At 36.3% G+C, this 25,564-nt stretch overlaps 1 protein-coding gene across 1 annotated transcript in view; it reads right to left on the bottom strand.

The window, feature by feature from the left end:
- Positions 1-1,524: 1,524 nt before the first annotated feature.
- The window catches only part of LOC123557503 (lysosome membrane protein 2-like), a 47,919-nt gene continuing 23,879 nt past the window's right edge, over positions 1,525-25,564 (bottom strand). The window contains exons 10-13 of the mRNA XM_045348989.2: positions 24,422-24,495; positions 22,407-22,458; positions 17,813-17,971; positions 1,525-9,191 (exon numbers count right to left, since the gene is read on the bottom strand). Coding sequence (XP_045204924.1) covers positions 9,126-9,191; positions 17,813-17,971; positions 22,407-22,458; positions 24,422-24,495 — 351 coding nt within the window. The 3' untranslated portion in view covers positions 1,525-9,125. The remainder of the gene's footprint in view (positions 9,192-17,812; positions 17,972-22,406; positions 22,459-24,421; positions 24,496-25,564) is intronic.

Raw genomic sequence — 25,564 nt, 5'->3', positions numbered from 1 at the left:
AATATAAGATGTGGTTCATATGGCAGCACATTTTATAAATACCCCTTCGGGTAGTGGGACTTTTTTCTGGGCAATTGTATCGTTTTATTCACTTCTGCATGTTGTTTTAAACGTATTCGGAAAGGTATAACACATGTTGTTTGTGTGAGAACTGAACCAATTTTAGGACCAGAGGGTACAGAAAGTTGCATTTTAGAAGTGAACAGTTCACCGATGGAAGTTTTGTTTCTTCGTGTACAGAATTAGAACGATATGAAGTTTGACGAATATATAGCATATTTCGTAATTGATGTTGAGCAATTTATCCATGCCCATTTCTAATTTTTGACCTTGGAACTTTGAAAAACTGACTCCCGCGAAAAACAATAATCAATCAACCACAGGCAATCACCCACGGGGAGAGGTGGTCTAGTGGATAAGGTGTCGGCCGCTCAATCCAGGGTTCGTGGGTTCGAGTCCCACTGGGGTCATGACCATGACTTCTCATATGATACCAGTACTGGTTTTTCTAGGAAGCGGACTCTAGTGTGCTTCCAATAAGCTTGAAGCTTTCGTCATAATCGAGTAAAATAAATTAGTATAAACTAAATTGATCAGACAGCCATACGCACAAGCCTTCTCTGCTTGTGATTGTAAATTATTTTCAGTCTCTATGGTGAACATCCGTTTGACCTTCTGAACTAAAATGCTGTTCACAAGCAATCATCCTATGCATTTTGACCGATGTTTGGCCACTGCAGGCCCATGCCTTCTCGAGTTATTGACAGGAAACGCTTTTCCAGATTTGAGGTCATTACGGTCTTAACCTTTTGACTTCTAAAATCATGAGGTTCATCTACTGACCACAGGCAATCGAAGTTAAGCCAATTTACCCGATCCTTGCTAGTTATCGACTGGAAACCGTTTTCAGTCTGAATGTTTCCGTCACCTTTACCTTTGATTTACTGATCCCTAAACTCAGAGGTCATCTTCTGACGAATGGCGGTCTCATCCTGAATAGTTTGGCAAGTGTGGGTTAGTTTTCTCCAGTTATTGAACTTGACTCTTGACCTACTCACCTCCAAAATATAGGGTTCAACTACTGACAACATGCTCTCATTCCATGAGGTTTGACCGTTGCAGGCCCAAGCTTCCTCCATTTACAAGGGGAAACAGTTTTCAGTATGGATACCACCATGTCCTAATGACCTTCAAAATCATAGGGAATCATCTTAATTATTAGGCAGGCCCAAGCCTCTCTATATTCAGCAGACACCGATTTTTCTGAAGATCAGTGATCCTAACCACTAAATGACCGCCGGAACTATAGATCACTTGTTGACTTACAGGCAATCATCCTTTAAGTCTGACATTATGCATACAAGCTTTATAAATTGTTCATACTTTTTACAGGTATTGTGTTTATTTTTAGAAAATACCACTCTTCTATCCAAACTATCAACCTTCATGAAAACTGATTCATAAAGAAGGATGGCCTGACACAGGGAATTAAAAAGTACGTTTAAAAGAAGACGAACCAATTAAAACAATTTTCATGAAATTTTAATCATAGCAATTTCAACAGCTTTAATATAAATAGGCACATCGGGAAAGCTCAGCAAAAATTCCTTAGAAAGTGTACGTGTAATAACGAAACAAAAAAAAGGCACATGCATCATAGTAAGCCACTGTGTCTATTCAGTGATACAATTATCTTTCAACCTTGATGTAGCTAAATTTATTTGCACCATTGTTGTTCATACAGTTCAGGTGACTCCTCGAGAATAATGCTAGGTTATTTTAGGTTCTTAAGTGGATTCTGATATGTTTTTACTGGGAAAACAAATATTTGTTCTGATGATGAAAGCGATTCTGCCCTCTTTCTGTTGTTGTAAACTCAAAATAAATGTGTGCCTTTGTTTAAAATGTGGCTGCCATATTTTCCGCTACGAACATTAAATACATCAATTTCTTGTTAAATCCTATTTCTGATAATAACTTTCATTAATATTTTGTCAAAGGGTTGAATATTGCTGAATATACTAGAAAGTTTTATTGATTCTATTGTTTTTATTACCTCCCTTTATGGCTCTAACTATAACAGTTCATGTGCAATATTAAAAGTAGTACTTTTTCTAAGCATGTAAATATGCATAACATCTACTTAGAAAGCTGTTTCATCTGTTTTTAAAATAAAATTTTAAAGCATTATGGACCTTTAATAATCATGACTTGTGAAACATGAACCAGAAATTTATTAATTCTGAGTAAACTGGCTTGAAGTAATAGACTGCATAGCTGTACAAATCTCTCTAGAACTCACTGAACAAGGAAACATATACTTAACAATCAAATGAAAAATACAAGAAATAATTTACAACATAGAAAAAAACCCAACAAAGTCATGCAAACTTAAAATGTTACACAACTGTGAGAATAATTATACATATATACATATATTAAGTACTTCACAATAAAATAAAAAGAGGTTTAGGTTAAGGAATGTTTGTTTGTTATGGGTTTAGCTTGATTTTTAACAGTCAGCTGACCTAATCAGTGTTCCTTGATTCTACACCAGTATTTCATTACCTGATCTCCGCAAGTAATTGCCAACTTCTCTGCATGAATCTAGAATCTGGAGTAAAACAAATGATTTCAAACACAATGTCTTTTATCAAATCCTCATGGGGAACAGAATGGAACTCACAACTCTGTGATTTGTACATCTGTGCTCCCCTTACTGACCTAAGAGGGTGGGCACACATTAAGGAATGACAGTCTATCTATGTAAATAGTACTGTATACAAAACAAGAGGGCCATAATGGCCCTATATCGCTCACCTGTTATCATTGCACTTAAGGACAAGAAGTTGAAGAAATTTAACCAAAAAGAAAAATAAAATCAAGTGACCCCTGGGGCGGAGTCAATTTTGACCCCAGGTGTCATGATTTAAACAAATTTGTAGAGGTCCACTAGGCAATGCTACATGTGAAATATCTAAGCTCTAGGTCTTCTGGTTTATTTTTAGAAAATTTTTTGAAGATTTTCCTATGTAAAATCAAGTGACCCCTAGGGTGGGGTCAATTTTGACCCCAGGGGTCATGGTTTGAACAAATTTTGTAGAGGTCAACTAGGCAATGCTACATGTGAAATATCTAAGCTCTAGGCCTTCTGGTTTATTTTTAGAAAATTTTGAAGATTTTTCTATGTACAATCAAGTAACCCCATGGGGCAGGGTCAATTTTGTAGAGGTCAACTAGGCAATGCTACATGTGAAATATCAAAGTTCTAGGCCTTCTGGTTTATTTTTAGAAAAAAATTTAAGATTTTCCTATGTAAAATAAAGTGACCCATGGGGCGAGGTCAATTTTGATCCCAGGAGTCATGATTTGAACAAATTTTGTAGAGGTCCACTAGGCAATGCTACATGTGAAATATCTAAGCTCTAGGCCTTCTGGTTTATTTTTAGAAAATTTTTGAAGATTTTCCTATGTAAAATCAAGTGACCCCGGGGGCGGGGTCAATTTTTGAACAACTTTAGTAGAGGTCCACTAGGCAATGCTACATGTCGAATATCTAAGCTCTAGGGCTTCTGGTTTTTGAGAAGAAGATTTTTTAAGATTTTCCTATGTAAAATCAAGTGACCCCTGGGGCGGGTTCAATTTTGACCCCGGGGTCATGATTTGAACAAATTTGGTAGAGGTCCACTAGGCAATGCTTCACACTAAATATCTAAGCTCTAGGGCTTCTGGTTTTTGAGAAGATTTTTAAAGTTTTTCCTTTCGGTTGCCATGGCAACCAGAGTTCTGCATGGAATTTAATTCTTTGAACAATTTTGAAAGGGGGCCACCCAAGGATCATTCCTGTGAAGTTTGGTGTAATTCCGCCCAGTGGTTTTCAAGAAGAAGATTTTTTTAGAAATTGTTGATGGACGACAGACTACGCACGACGGACGACGGAAATCAAGCGGTCACAAAAGCTCACCTTGTCACTTCGTGACAGGTGAGCTAAAAAAAAAACACATACAAAATATTATACATTAAAGTAACTTGTTATTTATCTATACAGGTATGACACTTATCAAATACAAAAATTAATACAATAATACATTTTAGTTACACACTATTTAGTATCTCTTGTTCTATAAAACAACTGACAAATACACAAAAGATTCTTGGCAAATACATGAAAACTTACAAACCAAAGGTCTGACTTGCCACTATTTACAACGACAGGTGTAACAAATGTCTCAAAATAGTGAATTGTTATTTTACTAAAGTAGGAAGTCAGTCAGAATGATCATGGTGATTAATCAGTATACTGTATGAATGCCTGATCACTGATGAATCAGTATCTCCAATTAATCAGCATAAAAAACGCCTGACCTTCAATTAATCATGAAAACAAGAGCTGTCTCCGTAGGATGACCCATGCCCCGATGGCACTTTGAATGAATAGCTATGGCCGATGTTAGAGTTTAGGACCTTTGACCTACAGAGATGGGTCTTGCGCGCGACACATCGTCTTACTGTGTCACACATTCATGCATAATTATTTTAAAATCCATGCATGAATGACAAAGATATGGACCGGACATGCCCATCAATGCACTATCATGAAAAATGATCTTTAACGTCTAAGTGTGACCTTGACCTTTGAGCTACGGACCTGGGTCTTGCGTGTGACACGTCGTCTTATTGTGGTACACATTCATGCCAAGTAATTTGAAAATCCATCCATCGATGACAAAGATATGGACCGGACACGCCCATCAATGCACTATCCTTTAACGTCTAAGTGTGACCTTGACCTTTGAGCTACGGACCTGGGTCTTGCGCACTGCACGTCGTCTTACTGTGGTACACATTCATGCCAAGTTATTTGAAAATCCATCCATCGATGACAAAGATATGGACCGGACACGCCCATCAATGCACTATCCTTTAACGTCTAAGTGTGACCTTGACCTTTGAGCTACGGACCTGGGTCTTGCGCACTGCACGTCGTCTTACTGTGGTACACATTCAAGCCAAGTTATTTGAAAATCCATCCATCGATGACAAAGATATGGACCGGACAAGCCCATAAATGCACTATCCTTTAACGTCTAAGTGTGACCTTGACCTTTGAGCTACGGACCTGGGTCTTGCGCACTGCACGTCGTCTTACTGTGGTACACATTCATGCCAAGTTATTTGAAAATCCATCAATCGATGACAAAGATATGGACCGGACACGAAAATTTTGGACAGACCGACAGACTGACAGACCGACAGACAGACAGACGGTTCAAAAACTATATGCCTCCCTTCGGGGGCATAAAAAGTGTATGATTACTGAATACTCCTGAAAAAATGATCTGATGCATTAATGCTGAGTAAAGTAAGATGAAAAACCTTTCTTTATATTTTGGCAAATAACAATTTTAGTAATTTTACCAACTTTTTATACAATGCAAAGGAATTGTCAATTGTTTAAATTCTTTCCAATTAAGGATAACATGGTGTAATAGCCATATTTCATATCTTGTAACTGGATGGTAATATTTAAATGAAATTTGGTCACTTTAAAGACATTCAAAATTAAAAGCTTTTCACCGAGAGATTTTTCAAATTTTATCATTTTTTGGGGAGATAATCGGTATTGAAGTTAACATTGATGCCTATGGGAAATATATAATTTCTTTGAGTATGAGAATCTGAACTTGAGTTTTGTGAAAATTTTGTGGTAGAAAGCTGCATTATATGATTCTGATACAAATATCAAAAAGAAATCTAAAATTCCCCGTAGGGAAAAGGAGAAAATCATTTTTTTCTAGTTTTCAGGGGAGATAACTCATGAAAAACCAAAATTATCAGGGGAGGTAATCTAAAGGAAATTTTTGAGAACTTCTGTCACTATATAACTTGTCAATATGCACCTTATTTCTATCGTTTGACATTTTTAAAGCTTACATTATCAGGTTGTATGTACGCTTTTGGTGAAATTGAGGCCTATTACACCATGTTGGGGGAATTATTTGACATCAGCAGTCACCAACAATTAAAAATCTTGTTGACCATTTACTTATGATGTGTTGACATGGTATTTTATTTATAAGTACATCAGTATCATTTACCCAAAATACATGGAATCTGAGATACACAACGTCATGTCAAACCCAACATACAATAATTGACTGGTCACACACACAAACATGAAGGATGAATGAAGTTATGTGAAATGACACAGACAATTCAAACAGTATAAACATACCCAAGAAAAAATAATGTTAAGTCAAAGAAATCAATCTGACATGTAGGTAAGTAAAAAACATATTTTGTATTCACACTTTAACAAAAATTACACTGGAGTGCCTATTTATTCTGATTAACATACTATTTACATATAAGATGGATCTTTCAGTTGTAGATGCAGAGGATAGTGCCAAGTTCAACGGTAATATTTAGACATTCCAATCTGCATCTACAACATGTGAAAAGATTTTTCTTCTTGCATAACATATTCTACAAATGGTAAATAAATAATAATAAAAAAATAATTTTTTTTTAGAACTATATTTCTTGATAATTGCGTATGAATCAACACAAGATTCATACATATTATTAACAGCAAAGGAGTTAACCTATTCTAACTTTATCATGACATCATGAGTTCTAACTGACTAATCAGAGAGCTGCATTTTCAAGTACCTGTCAGTTTCCACTTGGGTAAAATGAAGTATTTTTACAATGAACATATAGTGAAATTAGAAATGAAAATCATATCATTTCAGAAATCAAATTATTAATAAGATGATGCTCCAAACTACAAACTTTAAAGTTTCATTGAAATAATATACAGATTAAATACTTTGATTTTAGTTTAAAGTTTGAGATTTTACACAGTGAGTCTATGATAAAGTCCGAGTAAAATGCACTCATCACCCAAGTTAAATTAGTATCATTCCGCAATGTTTTGGACATGTTAAAATTATGAATACTCCTGTGTGTAAAATGAAATTTGGCAGCAAGCAAAATCAATGAAAAGATAAATAAACTAAAACACCAAAAATGCTCGCTGATATGCACCAATTTAAAAATGTATCAATCTGAAAAAAATAATCATAATTGCTGCTGAGCAAATATTCTCATTATCACTTCAGATTTCAAATCTAAAAAGAAAACCTTTGAATTTTAACATACAGTGTTTTTTTCTCAAGTATAACATGTTTGTCTCATTAAACACGTATCTACATTCACTATATTTATGGAAAGAAAAAAGTGTGTATTTTCGTATAAACAACATCAATGATGGCCCTTTCCTCTAGATTACACACGCAATCTGATGTCATTTACAGAAAAACATTAACAAAATGGCATCATTCGAAAAATTCTTTTTCAAAATTGGACACTAAAATTTCAAAAAGAACAGTTAATTATAGCTATAACTAATTCTTCTCATGGTAAAGATCAAAACTGAATCGACATGACAGTATGTTTTTTCATTGGATTTATATAATGTTATTTTAAACAAGAGCACTGCCTACAGGTGTCATTGCTTGTCTGCAAGTGCTCGTCAGTATGTAAGAAAATAGTTATAGTTCAGAATTTCTAAGTACAAAAAGGGCCATAATTCTGACAAAATGCATATTAGAGTTATGGTTATTGACCTACATAGTCATCTAATGATAATAAACAAATGTGCACAGTTCCAAAGCTGTAGCTCTTATAATGTTTGAGAAAAGGTGGACCTAAACAAAAATTTTAACCAAGAAACTCAAATTTTCTAAGTACAAAAAGGGCCATAATTTTGACAAAATGCATATCAGAATTATAGTTCTTGGTCTGCTAAGTCACCTAATGATGAAAAACAAGTGCAAAGTTTTTTGAGAAAAGGTGGACCTAAACAAAAATTTTAACCAACGCCGATGCCGATGATCAAGTGACAACAATACATCATAGATTTTTTTTTTAAATCAGACGAGCTAATAAAAACCAGGAACTGTATTTTCATCACAAGGTGATAGCATGATTCGTGGATTTGTAAGAAGTCCCAATGTGATATATACTTGTACAAACGCACAGAAAATAACATTTAATTCTTAAATTTGTGCATAGCATGCTTCATTTTTGTATTAATCAGGCTAAAAAATATTAAAGGCCCTTTGACATCTTGTAACCAAAGAAATAGCATGATGGATTCTGTGCAATGAACACGGCAATGTTGCTATAAAAATTTTGCACCAACTTAAAACTGAACAAGGAGCTGCGTTCAATAAACGCTTGATGCCCACAGTGGCATCCTTGTCGATAGGTTTTGCACCTAAGCCCAAAACAAGGTCAAGGTCAAACTGAGGTCAGGTGATGTTTGAAGATGAGGAATGGTCACAGCTAACATCTGTATTAGTATCAATTCATTCTTGTAAGGGTATTGATGCTAGACAAAACGGTCCCATTTGGTTAACCAAGAGATGGCCCATATACATCAACCTAAGTCCAAAATGAGGTCAAGGTCAACCTGAGGTCAGGTGATGTCTGAAGATGAGGAATGGTCACAGGTTACATCTGCATTAGTATCAAGTCATTCTAGTAAGGGGTATTGATGCTAGACGAAACGGTCCCATTTGGTAAACCTTGCATGGACGGACAGACAAACGAATGAACAAACAAACAAACGAACGAATGGACAGGCCAATCACTATATGCCTCCCGCATCAGTAGATGCTGGGGGCATAAAAATGTGGCCTGTACAGGGTGTGGAGACACAAATGAATAGAAAGATTTTAATGATACCTTAATTTCAGTAATAGTTCACTTTAGTTGTTCAGATGAGCTTATAAGATTCTTTATTTTGGTGGAAATTTGTTTGGATTTGACTTCATAGATAACACTCAACAGAAATCAGCCACTTTCAAATAACAAAACATTCATTGTATAAATACACACTCAGTAATTTATGTCAAAAACAAACACTCCCGGGTCCTTTTCTTAAGATTTTTGGAAATACTGTGTACATCAAATTACACATACAAATTCACAATTTTGCTCTGAATTAGACACATGAACAGTTTAAACATTAATGATTATTAAACAGCACTTTTTTTGTTGTAATATCACAGTTTACTGAGTACTTTGAAGGCATGCTGGGTGTAGCTGTTTAAAGTCTAGGAATCAATAGAATGAACCAGCTGTCTTCTGTCCCCAGATAAATCTCGCATCTCTCTACTCCCCTGTAATGAACAAGAACAAAATACATAAAACATGTATATAAAATACTACAGATTTTCTGGCTGTCTTCTACAAAGCTTTTGTGTTGGATATGACCAACATTGGCATACTAATTTGTTAACAAGAAAAACCATGAATAATTATGGATCTTATGGCCCTGTAATGAAACAAATTATACTGGGTTTAACATCATACAGGCACAATTTTAGGTCATATGGCAACTTTCCAGGTTGTGATGACCCTTGGTCCCTATATGGGCATTATTTCAGTAGAACCAACTTTCCTTAAGGCAACTGGACGGCTTCCTCACATAAAAGAATTCTATGCAACAATTGAGGTGAGAGGCAAGTGATGCGAAGTCTGTGACCTTGAAGGCTTAGATCCACTTCTATATATGAGCCCCAGCTGACAATCCCATAAACATCTCCAGCCTTATCTGCTGCTTATCTTCTGCCCAAACAGTGCTAACTTTAAAAAAAAATACCTCAATCATTAAGACAGTAACAAAGCTGAAAGTAAGACCTGTAACAAGAATTTTGTTTTACCTCTAACACATATTCTGGCTGAAAGGTCAAGAAGCTGAAACTGAATACCAGTCTAAACATTTTAGCAACAGACTGAATGTTTTCAAAAGTATAATTATGAAACTGACCAAAAGTAAGGCTGCATTTCGAGACTGGTCTAAAAACTTAAGATTCTGAGACAGGTATCCAAACTTAAGATTCTGAGACAAGTCTCCAAATGCAAGATTCTGAGACAGGTCTCCAAACTCAACATTCTGAGACAGGTCTCCAAACTCAACATTTTGAGACAGGTCTCCAAATGCAAGATTCTGAGACAGGTCTCCAAACACAAGATTCTGAGACAGATCTCCAAAAGCAAGATTCAACATTTTGAAATAGGTCTCCAAACTTAACATTTTGAGACAGGTCTCCAAACGCAAGATTCTGAGACTGGTCTCCAAATGCAAGATTCTGAGACAGGTCTCTAAACTCAACATTTTGAGACAGGTCTCCAAACTTAACATTTTGAGACAGGTCTCCAAACGCAAGATTCTGAGACAGGTCTCCAAACTCAACATTTTGAGACAGGTCTCCTTACTTAACCTTTTGAGACAGGTCTCCAAACTCAAGATTCTGAGACAGGTCTTCAAACTCAACATTTTGAGACAGGTCTCCAAACTTAACCTTTTGAGACAGGTCTCAAAACGCATGATTCTGAGACAGGTCTCCAAATGCAACATTCTAAAACAGGTCTCCAAACGTTAGATTCTGAGACAGGTCTCCAAAATTAACATTTTGAGACAGGTCTCCAAATGCAAGATTTTGAGACAGGTCTCAAAACCCAACACTTGAGGTCTCCAAACGCAAGATTCTGAGACTGGTCTCCAAATGCAAGATTCTGAGACAGGTCTCCAAATGCAAGATTCTGAGACAGGTCTCCAAACACAAGATTCTGAGACAGGTCTCCAAAAGCAAGATTCACAATTTGAAATAGGTCTCCAAACTTAACATTTTGAGACAGGTCTCCAAACGCAAGATTCTGAGACTGGTCTCCAAATGCAAGATTCTGAGACAGGTCTCCAAACTCAACATTTTGAGACAGGTCTCCAAACTTAACATTTTGAGACAGGTCTCCAAACACAAGATTCTGAGACTGGTCTCCAAAGTCAACATTTTGAGACAGGTCTCCTTACTTAACCTTTTGAGACAGGTCTCCAAACTCAAGATTCTGAGACAGGTCTTCAAACTCGACATTTGAGACAGGTCTCCAAACTTAACCTTTTGAGACAGGTCTCAAAACGCATGATTCTGAGACAGGTCTCCAAATGCAACATTCTAAGACAGGTCTCCAAATGTTAGATTCTGAGACAGGTCTCCAAACGCAAGATTCTGAGACAGGTCTCCAAACGCAAGATTCTGAGACAGGTCTCCAAAATTAACATTTTAAGACAGGTCTCCAAACGCAAGATTTTGAGACAGGTCTCCAAACGCAAGATTCTGAGACAGGTCTCCAAACTCAACATTTGAGACAGGTCTCCAAACTTAACATTTTGAGAGATGTCTCCAAACGCAAGATTCTGAGACTGGTCTCCAAATGCAAGATTCTGAGACAGGTCTCCTTACTTAACCTTTTGAGACTGGTCTCCAAACTCAAGATTCTGAGACAGGTCTTCAAACTCGACATTTTGAGACAGGTCTCCAAACTTAACCTTTTGAGACAGGTCTCAAAACGCATGATTCTGAGACAGGTCTCCAAATGCAACATTCTAAGACAGGTCTCCAAACGTTAGATTCTGAGACAGGTCTCCAAACGCAAGATTCTGAGACAGGTCTGCAAACGCAAGATTCTGAGACAGGTCTCCAAAATTTACATTTTAAGACAGGTCTCCAAACGCAAGATTTTGAGACAGGTCTCCAAACGCAAGATTCTGAGACAGGTCTCCAAACTCAACATTTGAGACAGGTCTCCAAACTTAACATTTTGAGAGATGTCTCCAAACGCAAGATTCTGAGACTGGTCTCCAAATGCAAGATTCTGAGACAGGTCTCTTAACTCAAATTTTGAGACAGGTCTCCAAACTTAACATTTTGAGACAGGTCTCAAACGCAAGATTCTGAGTAGGCTCGAAACTCAATTTTGAGACAGTCCCAAATGCAAGATTCTGGAAGGTCTCCAAACTCAACATTGAACAGGTCTCAAAACTTAAATTTTTAGATGGTCTCCAACCAAGATCTGAGAAGTCTCAAACTCAACATTTGAGACAGGTCTCAAACTACTTTTGAGTTGGTCTCAAATTCAAAATTCTGAGACAGTCTCCAAAGCAAGTTCTGAGACAGGTCTCCAATCACATTTGAGAGTCTCAAGCAGATTGAGACTGGCTCCAAATGCAGATATGAGAAGTCTCCAAACTGAAAATTTCCAGACAGGTGTCCAAACCAAGATCAGAGGGGTCTCCAACTTAACATCTGTTTCCGAGAATCACAAGTGATCGAGCCTTAACGGTGCACAGTTTAATCAATGACTGGTTAGAAACAACTGAAAATGAACACTTCAAAAACTGATTTATATAAGACTCATGAACAATGTTTACAATTTGATTAAAATTGCTGGTGTGATATCAAACGTAAGCACAATTAGAATCTTGGTGCATTTCTGACGAAACTTGAACTTTAAGATCATGTAATCTCAATGTCGTACAGCATGTTGAATACCTACGAATTAGAACACCTAAATATTTAACAAAAGCAGCCACTGAAATTTAATTTTGTCCCTAGTTATTTCACATCTGGATTACTGCAATGTCATACTGTATGGTGTAGCTAAAGGTGAGGTGCGTAAGATGCAACATTTTCAAAACTTGTGCGCAAAACTTGTTCTTAACAGGTGGAAATTTGACAGTTCTAAACTAGCATTGTATGACCTACATTGGTTGCCGGTGAAAGCAAGGACTGAGTTCAAGATACTTTCTTTCATGTATAGCTGTCACATTGGCAGAGCATCAATGTATTTAACAGAATTGCTTACAAAGTATACTCCAAGGAGACAAGGTTTTAGATCGTCAGAAAATTTTGAATGTTGTTATGTTGTTCCATACAACAAGTGCAAAACATTCAATGATAGAAGTTTCTGTACTATTGGGCAAAAACTGTGGAATGAGCTGCCGTTAGAATTACGCAACAGTAAATCACTTGACACATTAAAAAAAATCTTAAAACACTGTATTTCAGAGACTTCGTGTCATTTTATATGCGACAGCAGCTGGTGATATTTTTTAAATTTTTGAAAAAGGTTTTATATTTCAATATTTGTATTTTCAAGGTTTGTTTAATTACAAGTAATTGTTGGTACAGGCTCAATGCGTAGGGTAGTGTGTAGAATTTCTTTTTTTCTTTTTGCAAATAGTCTGTGATGGCACCATTAACTGGGGGGTTTGAACCTCTATATGCAGCCCGTCTGGGCGTACCATGTAAGGCATTAAGCACTGGTATTCACAATAGGGGTAAAATAACCTCAGGGGGAATGGTGAGGTCATGACTTTTTGTTTGAATAAGACTGTAATGATTGTTGTAGTTTTTATTACTGTTATTATGTACAACGCCATTGAATTATCACTGTATAGAAATAGGCGTTTAATCAAATTATTCAGTTTCAGTTTTTTAATATTTTCAGACTGGTATCCAAACTCAAGGTTTTGAGACTGGCATCCAAACTCAACATTTTGAGACAGGTCTCCAAACTCAACATTTTCAGACTGGTATCCAAACTGAACATTTTCAGACTGGTCTCCAAACTCAACATTTTGAGACTGGTCTCTAAATGCAAAATTCTGAGACAGGTCTCCAAACTCCACAATTTGAGACTGGTCTCCAAACTCAACATTTTGTGACTGGTTTCCAGTCTAAAGATTCTAAGACAGGTCTCCAAACTCAACATTTTGAGACAGGTCTCCAAACTCAACATTTTGTGACTGGTCTCCAGTCTTAAGATTCTGAGACAGGTCTCCAAACTCAACATTTTGAGACTGGTCTCCAAACGCAAGATTCTGAGACAGGTCTCCAAGCTCAACATTTTGAGACTGGTCTCCAAAGGCAAGATTCTGAAGCTGGTCTCCAAACTTAACATTTTGAGACAGGTCTCCAAATGCAAGATTCTGAGCCTGGCCTCAAATGCAAGATTCTAAGACAGGTCTCCAAACTCAACATATTGAGACAGGTCTCCAAACGCAAGATTCTGAGACAGGTCTCCAAACTCAACATTTTGAGACAGGTCTCCAAACGCAAGATTCTGAGACAGGTCTCCAAGCTCCACATCTTGAGACTGGTCTCCAAATGCAAGATTCTGAGACTGGTCTCCAAACTCAACATTTTGAGACTGGTCTCCAAACGCAAGATTCTGAGACAGGTCTCCAAACTCAACATTTTGAGACAGGTCTCAAAACGCAAGATTCTGAGACAGGTCTCCAAGCTCCACATCTTGAGACTGGTCTCCAAATGCAAGATTCTGAGACTGGTCTCCAAACTCAACATTGTGAGACTGGTCTCCAAACACAACATTCTGAGACTGGCATCCAAACTCAACATTTTCAGACTGGTATCCAAACTCAAGATTTTCAGACTGGTATCCAAACTCAAGAGTTTGAGACTGGTATCCAAACTCAAGATTTTAAGACTGGCATCCAAACTCATTATTTTGAGACAGGTCTCCAAACTCAACATTTTCAGACTGGTATCCAAACTGAACATTTTCAAACTGGTCTCCAAACTTAAGATTTTGAGACTGGTATCCAAACTAGATACTTTGAAACTGGCTTCCAAACTCAAGATTTACTACAAAGGAATGAAGAAAGAGTAACTTTGGAGTTATATACATAAGGCAAATTAACTAACTGCTCTAAAGACAATGGTCTGGTGGCAGACTGACAGCAGATTGATGGCAACAAAGCTATATATAACGTAACTAGAAGGGCACTAACTAAAACAAGAGGACCATGATGGTCCTGAATCGCTCACCTCTTCCCACATGACCCACTTTTGAGTATGACGTCGTTTTTTCTATTATTTGACATAGTGACCTAGTTTTTGAGCTAATGTGACCCAGTTTTGAACCTGACCTAGATATTATCAAGATAAAAATTCTGACCAATTTTCATGAAGATCCATTGAAAAATATGGTCTCTAGAGAGGTCACAAGGTTTTTCTATTATTTGACCTATTGACCTAGTTTTCGAAGGTACGTGACCCTGTTTTGAATTTTACCTAGATATCATCAAGATGAACATTCTCACTAATTTTCATGAAGATCTCATGAAAAATATGGCCTCTAGAGAGGTCACAAGGTTTTTCTATTTTTATACCTACTGGCCTAGTTTTTGACCGCACATGACCCAGTTTCGAAACTGACCTAGATATCATCAAGGTGAACATTCAGATTAATTTTCATGAAGATCCATTGAAAAATATGGCCTCTAGAGAGGTCAAAAGATTTTTCTAATTTTAGACCTACTGACCTAGTTTTTGACCCCAGTTGACCCAGTTTCAAACTTGACCTAGATATCATCAAGATGAACATTCAGACCAACTTTCATACAGATCCCATGAAAAGTATGGCCCCAGAGAGGTCACAAGGTTTTTTTATTATTTGACCTACTGACCTAGTTTTTTAAGGCACGTGACCCAGTTTCAAACCTGACCTAGACATCATCAAGGTGAACATTCTGACCAATTTTCATGAAGATCCATTCTAGGGTATGGCCTTTAGAGAGGTCACAACGTTTTTCTATTTCAAGACCTACTGACCTAGTTTTTGATCGCAGTTGACCCAGTTTCAAACTTGACCTATATATCATCAAGATAAACGTTCAGACCAACTTTCATACAGATCCCACGAAAAACATGGCCTCTAGAGAGGTCACAACGTTTTTTTCATTATCTGACCTACTTTTTGTTGGCATGTGACCCACTTTCGAACTTGATCTAGAAATCATCAGATGAACATTCTGACCAATTTTTATGGAGATCCATTCACAAGTATGGCCTCTAGAGAGGCCACAAGGTTTTTCTATTTTTAGACCTACTGACCTAGTTTTTGACCGCACATGACCCACTTTCGAACTTGACCTAGATATCATCAAGATGAACATTCAGATTAACTTCCATACAGATACCATGAGAAATATGGCCTTTAGAGAGGTCACAAGGTTTTTCTATTTTTAGACCTACTGACCTAGTTTTTGACCGCACGTGACCCAGTTTCGAACTTGGCCTAGATATGATGAAGATGAACATTCAGACCAACTTTCATACAAATCCCATGAAAAATATGGCCTTTAGAGAGGTCACAAGGTTTTTCTATTATTTGACCTACTGACCTAGTTTTTGATGACACGTGACCCAGTTTCTAACTTTGCATAGATATTATCAAGGAGAATGTTCTGACCAATTTTCATGAGGATCTTGTGAAATATATGGTCTCTAGAGAGGTCACAAGGTTTTTCTATTTTTAGAGCTACTGACCTAGTTTTTGACGGCACATGACCCAGTTTCGAACTTATCCTAGATATCATCAAGGAGAATGTTCTGACCAATTTTCATGAAGATCTTGTGAAATATATGGCCTCTAGAGAGGTCACAAGGTTTTTCTATTTTTAGACCTACTGACCTAGTTTTTGATGGCACGTGACCCAGTTTCGAACTTGACCTAGATATCATCAAGATGAACATTCTGACCAATTTTCATGAAGATCTTTTGAAATATATGGCCTCTAGAGAGGTCACAAGGTTTTTCTATTTTTAGACCTACTGACCTAGTTTTTGACGGCACATGACCCAGTTTCGAACTTGACCTAGATATCATCAAGGAGAATGTTCTGACCAATTTTCATGAAGATCTTGTGAAATATATGGCCTCTAGAGAGGTCACAAGGTTTTTCTATTTTTAGACCTACTGACCTAGTTTTTGATGGCACGTGACCCAGTTTCGAACTTGACCTAGATATCATCAAGATGAACATTCTGACCAATTTTCATGAAGATCTTTTGAAATATATGGCCTCTAGAGAGGTCACAAGGTTTTTCTATTTTTAGACCTACTGACCTAGTTTTTGATGGCACATGACCCAGTTTCGAACATGGCCTAGATATCATCAAGATGAACATTCTGACCAACTTTCATAAAGATCCCATGAAAAATGTGACCTCTAGAGTGGTCACAAGCAAAAGTTTACGGACGGACGGACGACGGATGACGGACACCGCGCGATCACAAAAGCTCACCTTGTCACTTTATGACAGGTGAGCTAAAAATCGAAGAGAATTAAATTCCAGTGGAACTCATATGATACACATTGCTACCACCACCTTCATTACAAAATATGAAATAAAAAGCTGTCATTTCTAAGTAACCTTACTTTTACATAGACTTAGGGGAAAATGGGTTTAATTAGAATGAAATAAATTAGTAAATATGAAAGAAAGAACAAACTACACAACAAAGTGGAAATTTTTTTGTACCAATCTGTGTAAATTGTGAGTGTATGCTATTTACATGTTAAAGTATGATAGGTGTTGATTAATAGTCACTGCAATCAAGATTTTATCTAAATTTATTCTAAATACAAGTCTACCTTAGAAAATTTACATACTGTCCATTTCGTTCATCAGTGGCCCATATGCTCTCTGTATTTAATTGAGATATACATTAAAGCCTATAAGATGTGAGCAAAGGTCATGTGCCAATAAATAATTATGAGAGTTTTAGTAATTCTAGCTAAAACTTTTTGAAATGTAGGCATTTTCAATTTTGTACGGAGAGATATAAATTCTTACAGTACAGTAGTTAAATGGCTACTCCTTTGTTCTCTATTGTTCTCTTTAGCAAAGTACAAAAATTTTAGCCACGTAAAAGAGTTATAGCCACTGTGTTATGAATAGAATTAACTGTTGTCTAGTGTTCTCCTAGTCATATAACTACCCTACTGTGTGCAGACAGACAAACGGACACATGTGCGAACACCTAGACGGACGTCGTCAAATCTATATCCCTTCAGCATTGGTGGGGGATATCAATACTAACTATATGAGGAGTCATCATATCTAAAAAATGCCTTATCAATACAACTCACCCCAGAGCGCAACTTTTGTCCTACGATAATAGCAATGGCCACCAAAACCAGTAATATACCCACACCTATTGCTACCCAAATACCAACATGCATCGCCATTAGTGGTGTCCCTAGCTGGGACTTAAATTCATCTGCCAACGAATCTGTAATCTGGGAGCTCTGAAATGAAAGGTATCAAGGTATTATTAGATGTCACAACTACAGGCACAAATATGTGACCAAACCTGAAAGCTACTAACAAGAGGGCCATGATGGCCCTAGGTCGCTCACCAGAGTAAAACACCATAACAAACATGTTTGACCTAGTGACCCAGTTTTTTACACCACATGACCCAGTTTCAAACTTGTCTGAGTTTTCAAGGAGATAAACAATCTGACCAAGTTTCATGAAGATTGGAGCAAAAATGTGGCCTCCGGTGTTTTTTTTCTCTTCGATTTGGCCTAGTAATCTAGCTTTTTTACCAACCGGAGTTAATTTTTAACCTGTCCGAAATTTCATGGAGACAAATATTCTGACCAATTTTCATTAAGATTGGAGCAAAAAATGTGGCCTCTCGAGTGTAAACAAGCATTTTCTTTCATTTGACCTAGTGACCTAGTTTTTGACCCCACAAGACCCAGATTAAAACTCGTCCACGATTTCATTTAAACAAACATTCTGACAAAGTTTCGTGAAGACTGGAGCAATTTATTTATTTATTTTGTTGGGTTTAACGTCGCACCGACACAATTTTAGGTCATATGGCGACTTTCCAGCTTTAATGGTGGAGGAAGACCCCAGGTGCCCCTCCGTGCACTATTTCATCACGAGCGGGCACCTGGGTAGAACCACCGACCTTCCGTAAGCCAGCTGGATGGCTTCCTCACGTGAAGAATTCTACGCCCCAAATGAGGTTTCGAACCCACATCGATGAGGGGCAAATGAGACTGGAGCAAAAAAGTGGCCTCTAGAGTATAAACAAGCTTTTCCTTTCCTTTTTCCAAGTGACCTAGTTTTTGACCCTACATGGCCCAGAGTCGAAATCATACAGGACTTCATGATACCAAACATTCTGACCAAGTTTAATGAAATTTGAATCAAAAATGTGACCCCTAGAAAGTTAACAAACTTTTCCTGTGATCTGACCGGGTGACCTAGTTTTTGATCCCACATGACCCAGTTTCGAACTTGGCCTAGAGGTCATCAAGATAAACATTCTGACCAAGTTTCATGAAGACAGGGTCATCAATGTGGCCTCTAGTGTGTTTACAAGCTTTTCCTTTAATTGGACTGGATGACCTAGTTTTTTAAACAACATGACCCAGATTCAAACCTGACTTAGAAATCATAAAGACAAACATTCTGAGCAATTCTCATGAGTTCTAAACTTAAAGTATGGTCTCTAGAGTGTTAACAAGATTTTCCTTTGATCTGGCCTAGTGACCTAGTTTTTGAACTGACATGACCTAGATTTAAACCTGGCCTAAAGATCATCAAGATAAACATTCTGACAAAGTTTCATGATGATAGGGTCATCCTTAATTTGACTGGGTGACCTAGGTTCTGATCCCACGTGACCCAGATTCGAACCTGACCTAGAGGTCATCAAGGCAAACATTCTGACTAATTCTCATGAATTTCAAACTTAAAATGTGGTCTAGAATGATAACAAGATTTTCCTTTGATCTGGCCTAGTGACCTAGTTTTTGATCCCACATGACCCAGATTCAAACTTGGCCTAGGAATCATCAAGATAAACATTCTGACCAAGTTTCATGAAGATAGGGTCATAAATGTGGCCTCTAGAGTGTTAACAAGCTTTTCTTTTGATTTGACCTGACCCAGATTAGAACTTGGCCTAGACGTCATCAAGGTAAATATTCTGACTAAGTTTCACGAAGATAGGGTAATAAATGTGACTTCTAGAGTGTTAACAAGCTTTTCCTTTGATTTGACCTGGTGACCTAGGTTTTGACCCCAGATGACCCAATATCAAACTCGTCCCAAGATTTTATTGAGGGTAACATTCTGACCAAGTTTCATTAAGACTGGGCCAAAATTGTGACCTCTAAGAGTATTAACAGTCAAATTATTGAGGACGACGGACGATCACAAAAGCTCACCTTGAGCACTTAATGCTCTGGTGAGCTAAAAATGAACAATGATTAAGACAACATATTACAATATATTTTCTGCATCTTCTAAGATGAAACTAAAATTAATATTAACTAAATACAGCCATTGCATTCCATTTGTTTTGATACGTATTGACCCCAAAGTTGGACTATTAAAACAATCATCATGTTTGATTGGCCATTACATGTAAAACTAACAAACATCAAATTGTCATATGAAAAACATACTTTTACTGGATATTACTATAGAAAGCAGAAGTTGAATTCCACCAACCACCAATAGTTGACAAATTTTGTTTAAAAGATTATCATTGAACCAATTAAAAGAGAGAAAAAACTGTGAATTTAAGATGTGAGTAAGGGTTTGAGTAACCTCCATCTGGATATGAAATATATGGCTGTGTTTAAAGGAGCTTGCCTGTGTTTTAAGGAGCTTGCCATGAAATACATGGTTGCGGTTTAAGGAATCTGCCATGAAAGACGTGGCTGCACTTTAAGGAATCTGCCATGAAATACACAGTTCTGTTTAAAGGAGCTTGCCATAAAATACATAGTTGTGTTTAATAAGGATTGCCCTTGCCTCCACATTTATGGTATTTTTTTTCAAAATATTTAAAGTGAAACTTTCATTAGTAAGCAGATCTAATTATGAATATCAAGTAAAAAAACAAGCTGCTTCAAATAATTCTAAGCAGCCTTTATTTATAATACTGTGAAATCATTAATATTCCAGGGGACTAATTTTCTTGGATTTCGTGGCTGAGTCAATCCACAAAATTTAATCCTAACAAACAAGTGAATTTCCCATTCATTTTGTGTTCAAAGTTAAAATCTACGAATTCATATCCCCATGAAATTGCCGTTTTGACCCAAACCACGAAATTTCATGCCCATGAAATTAAATGTTTTTACAGTAAATAAAAAATCTGCAAAAAGATCCTTTGGAAGCATAGAATGCAACCAAGCAGAATAATAGCAGACTCGGTTTGATGGAGTCTGTTCATGAGAGGTAATGAAATGTGCGACACCTCTCATGCCCCCTAGCACCGGCTTAAACGGAATTCTATTACACATATGTCGAATGGACTCCAAGATCCCAAAGGACCAGAAAATTTAACAACAGTGAAACTTACATGCTTAGTTTAATCTGTGAAAATGTAGAAACACTATCAGAAGTATTAGTCACATTGTAAAATTAAGATGTAATATAGCAGGCATCTTGCAGTTACACATACCATACACATAAAGCAACAGTTTATATGGACATACTGTACTCACTGATATCCTTGAAGAACTACTTCAATCTCCATTATTTTCTCCATATTTCCTGACTGCTTCGATCTAAGAAATTAAATCTTAATAAAAAAAAATAAAATTTCTAAAATAATAATTCAAAAGTTAAAATCCCATAAAACCATAAAGTGTCAAAGACCCCAAAACCGAGGGGATAAGAATCTCTTCTACATGGCCCCAAAACAGAATAATGTCATCAAGGGATCAGAATCTCTTTTATTGACCCCTTAAAACTGAAGAGTATTCTTCTATGTTTTCAAGTTTGATGACTCTAGATGCAAGTATTCTCCAGTTACTGATATGTTTTAAGTCTCAAAAGCACTGTGACTTTGACCTACTGAATCTGCACCCCACCCACCAACACCCACATACATTTGCATAACAATGTGGATCATCAGGCAATCATCCTATGATGTTCAGCAATACTTGATAAGTAACCTTTTCTCAGTTCTACAGGTCATTGTGACCTAGATTTTTGACCTACTGAACAAAAACAACACAATTACTTAGGCAATCATGCTTTGATGATTGATGGCCAAAGGTCAAAGTGCACGCTGAGTGACTGACAGACGCTGAGTGACTGACAGGAGTCACCAATATACTAATTCTCCTCCAAAGAAAATAAACACTTTAAATATTTGAGCCACGCCATGAGAAAACCAACATAGTGGCTTTGCGACCAGCATGGATCCAGACCAGCCTGCGCATCCGCGCAGTCTGGTCAGGATCCATGCTGTTCGCTAACGGTTTCTCTAATTGCAGTAGACTTTAAAAGCGAACAGCATGGATCCTGACCAGACTGCGCAGATGCGCAGGCTGGTCTGGATCCATGCTGGTCGCAAACCCAATATGTTGGTTTTCTCATGGCACGGCTCATTTTACATTACCCGCTTGTATTGGTGCTGTACTCCATGCACGTTAAAGAACCAGACTGTCTATTTGCAAATAGCTAGGCTAAGTTAACCAGACAAGTCTGTATCTAAAAAGGATTTATCTCTATCTGTTCTGGGGGCTTTATCTCACTCTGTCCCTCTGGTCAGACTGCTCTGTGTCTGAGTATGTACTAGTAGAGGATGAATTGTGCGCCGTGTGTGGCTGCGTTTGCTATATGTAAAGCGCCTTTGAATGTGTTTATCATGAAATGGGCGCTATATAAATCTGGTATAATAATAACAATAATAACTACCTCATTTAACCAAATAACTGGCAAAAATGTTCCGGTCAACGACTCCGTCTGTCTGAAAGAAAGAAATTCTTTGTTTAGCAAAATCATTATTTTATAAACCACTTGGTGAATTTCAGTTTCAAACACTTACTAGATTTCATATAAGTAAATACAAAATATTGTATTTATTTCCACAATTTCCACTTTAAAATTACAGCAATGAAAAATCTAATCAGCTCAATATATCTGTGATGCCAAATGGAGGTGTTTCTTAAGTTTTTTTATCAAAGTTGCCCTAAATTATCACATTTCTGCTTTACCACCAAAATGAAACCCATCAGCTCTTTGGAAAGCACCAAATAACAAGAGCTGTCTGTAAGACAGCATACTCGACTTCTCAGTGCTTGACTCTGAATTACAGCTTTGCCAGTAAATGCGGCATAACTCTGTCAAAATTCAACCAGAGTTATGGGGATTGTTTTTTCTGCTGTAGCCTTTGATAGTAAATATTCATTATAAGTTTCATGTCAACAGCTTTGGAAGTAACAGAGATACTGGACATTATATAAAACTTTAACCAAAAAACTCAAAATTTAAAGTGGGCATAACTCTGTCAAAATTCAAATCAGTTATAGGAATTGTTTCTCCTGGTGTAGACTTTAATAGTAAATAACTATTTTATGTTTCAAGTCAAAAGCTTTGATAGTAACAAGAGATATTTGACTTTATCAAAAAATTTAACCAAAAAATTCTAAATTTAATAGGGGCATAACTCTGTCAAAATTCAAACAGAGTTATGGGGATTGTTTCTCCTGGTGTAGAATTTGATAGTAAATAACAATTTTAAGTTTCAAGTCAAAAGCTTTGATAATAACAGAGATATTTGACTTTATCAAAAACTTTAACAAAAAGTTCTAAGTTAAAAAGGGGCATAACTCTGTCAAAATTCAAATAAGAGTTATGGGGATTGTTTTTCCTGGTGTAGACTTTGATAGTAAATAGCTATTTTAAGTTTCAAGTCAATAGCTTTGATATTAACAGAGATATTTGACTTCATCAAAAACTTTAAACAACAGAAACGCCAATGCCAGGGCGAATGCAATAGCTCTTCTTTTTCTTTGAAAAGTCAAGCTAAAAACCAGTGCAGATATTGCTAACCTACTATTATCCTGTAATTTAGCCAGATGGTTAATTATTTGTTCTGAGGAAAGCACTTACTGCACTATACCGGTATATACAAATATGTGAATAAAATCTAGTTATAGACTAGTACTAGTACAACAATATAACATTCATTCTTTAACATTTATGATGCATTATTGTATAATCATGTGATTTATCTTGTGATGATATATGACATGAAATAATTATTTGAGTAAAATTACAACAACTTAATACTTTTATCAAGAAAGTAATATTTACTCCCCTTTGATCAATATGTAATCACCTCCCTTTGAAAATGTTGGCATTTCTTTAAAAGAACAAAGTAATTTTGACAATTTTGGCATTTCTTTAAAATGACAATGTAATTCAATAGCAATGTTAAGGGTTTGACCGAAATGATGCTGTCTGCCAATATAGCCATACATAAAATAAGTATTTCTATTTGTGCTCAATTAAGCACTGTTTAATGGTAATCAATTAACTTTACAGTGACTTAAAAGCTTGTTTTTTCTATACGTAGGACCAATATACATCTATGTTTAAAGACTAAAACCTAGACTTAAACTTAAGAATGGCATATATTCAAGTTGCTATAACTTTTTAATATATTAGAAGTCATGAAATTTTTAAGAGTTGTCTGTAGCAGCAATATACACATTTCATGCAAAGTTTTATTATTATCTGTGCTAATTCAAGAATGACAGAGCAGAAAGAAAATTTAGTAGTTTTTTTTTTCAAGTCTAAGTATAAATTTCAGGCTAATGATATTGATGAATATGGGATGAGACTTCCTTTTAAAGATTGTTGCATTACTTTAAGGTTGTTGTTCATGGCTTTTCAGCTAACTGTAGGTCTAAGAGATTGTTACTTACTTAATATGATCCACTTTCTCCAGCAGAATGTTAATTTGTAGCTTCTTTGCTGCATAGAAAGCTGCCCCTGTATACTGTAAAACACAACATGTAGGTATAAATAAACATGAAGCTGCCTTTTCGTCTACATTTCTGCATTAAAAACTGAAGAACATAACTTGAATGTAAAATAGTGGTGTAACCAGTGCTCAGCATATTATCATGTTAAATAATTGAAACCAAAAATTAATGTACACATAACTTTTTTTAACATTTCTATTTATAACCCACTCTTAACACATCATGGCATTGGTAGAAAACCAAAAATCAATTATATGGGCCATTCCATGAGAAAACCTGAATAAGTGGTAGTTTAAAATTATGGAAAATCATTGTTGTTACTCTGATGTTCATGCAGAAACTAGAAACAAGTAAATTGTAATACATCTAAGGGAAACCAATTCTTTCATAAATGTCATTTGTGTTGTCATGGCAATGGAAATTCCCAAGCACCCATGTATCATGAAAATATAGAGGTGTCTAGATAAAAGATCCGTGATGAAACCAAAAATATAATGGTTTAGTTATTTTTCAGTAAAATCATTTTGAACTGTTCCTAAATATTCAAATGTATACTGTTTAGTAAGTGATATGCAAAATAAAAAGAAATTCTACAATGTAGAATTTGATTAAACCTTGATTTTTCAAACTTCAAAATAATGGAAATTATTTTAGAATTAAAATAATTTAATTTATTTTTTCTCAAATTGTTGCTCGTTAATTGCCGTCTGCTAGTTTATTAAATTGTCGTCTGTTTTCGTAGATAAACGTGTCATCAATATTGTTACACTTGGCTGATCTGAACTGGTTCCTATTGATACTGGTACCCAGTCGATATAATATAAATACCAATAATCTCGTGCAGTTCTCTCACATTTTGCTAGCTACACCGTCGGTAACGTCAAAACTACCCGCCCGCCACACCCTGTATTTATAGGAAACTTTCGAAACAGAGAGTTTTGCATCTTTAATTTCGGGCTAGTATTGTAGTTTTAACAACTTGCTAGAATACTTTGTCAGTGTTTTATCTACACTTACTGATCTATTTATGTTGATCTTGCATCATCTGTGGAATGTTTTATGAAATTGGTTCAAAGTTGTTAA

Source organism: Mercenaria mercenaria, chromosome 5 (genome assembly GCF_021730395.1).
Source record: "Mercenaria mercenaria strain notata chromosome 5, MADL_Memer_1, whole genome shotgun sequence".
Taxonomy (NCBI): Eukaryota; Metazoa; Mollusca; class Bivalvia; order Venerida; family Veneridae; genus Mercenaria; species Mercenaria mercenaria.
The sequence above is the reverse complement of the archived record's forward strand: the minus strand, read 5'-3'. Positions and strand labels throughout refer to the sequence as shown.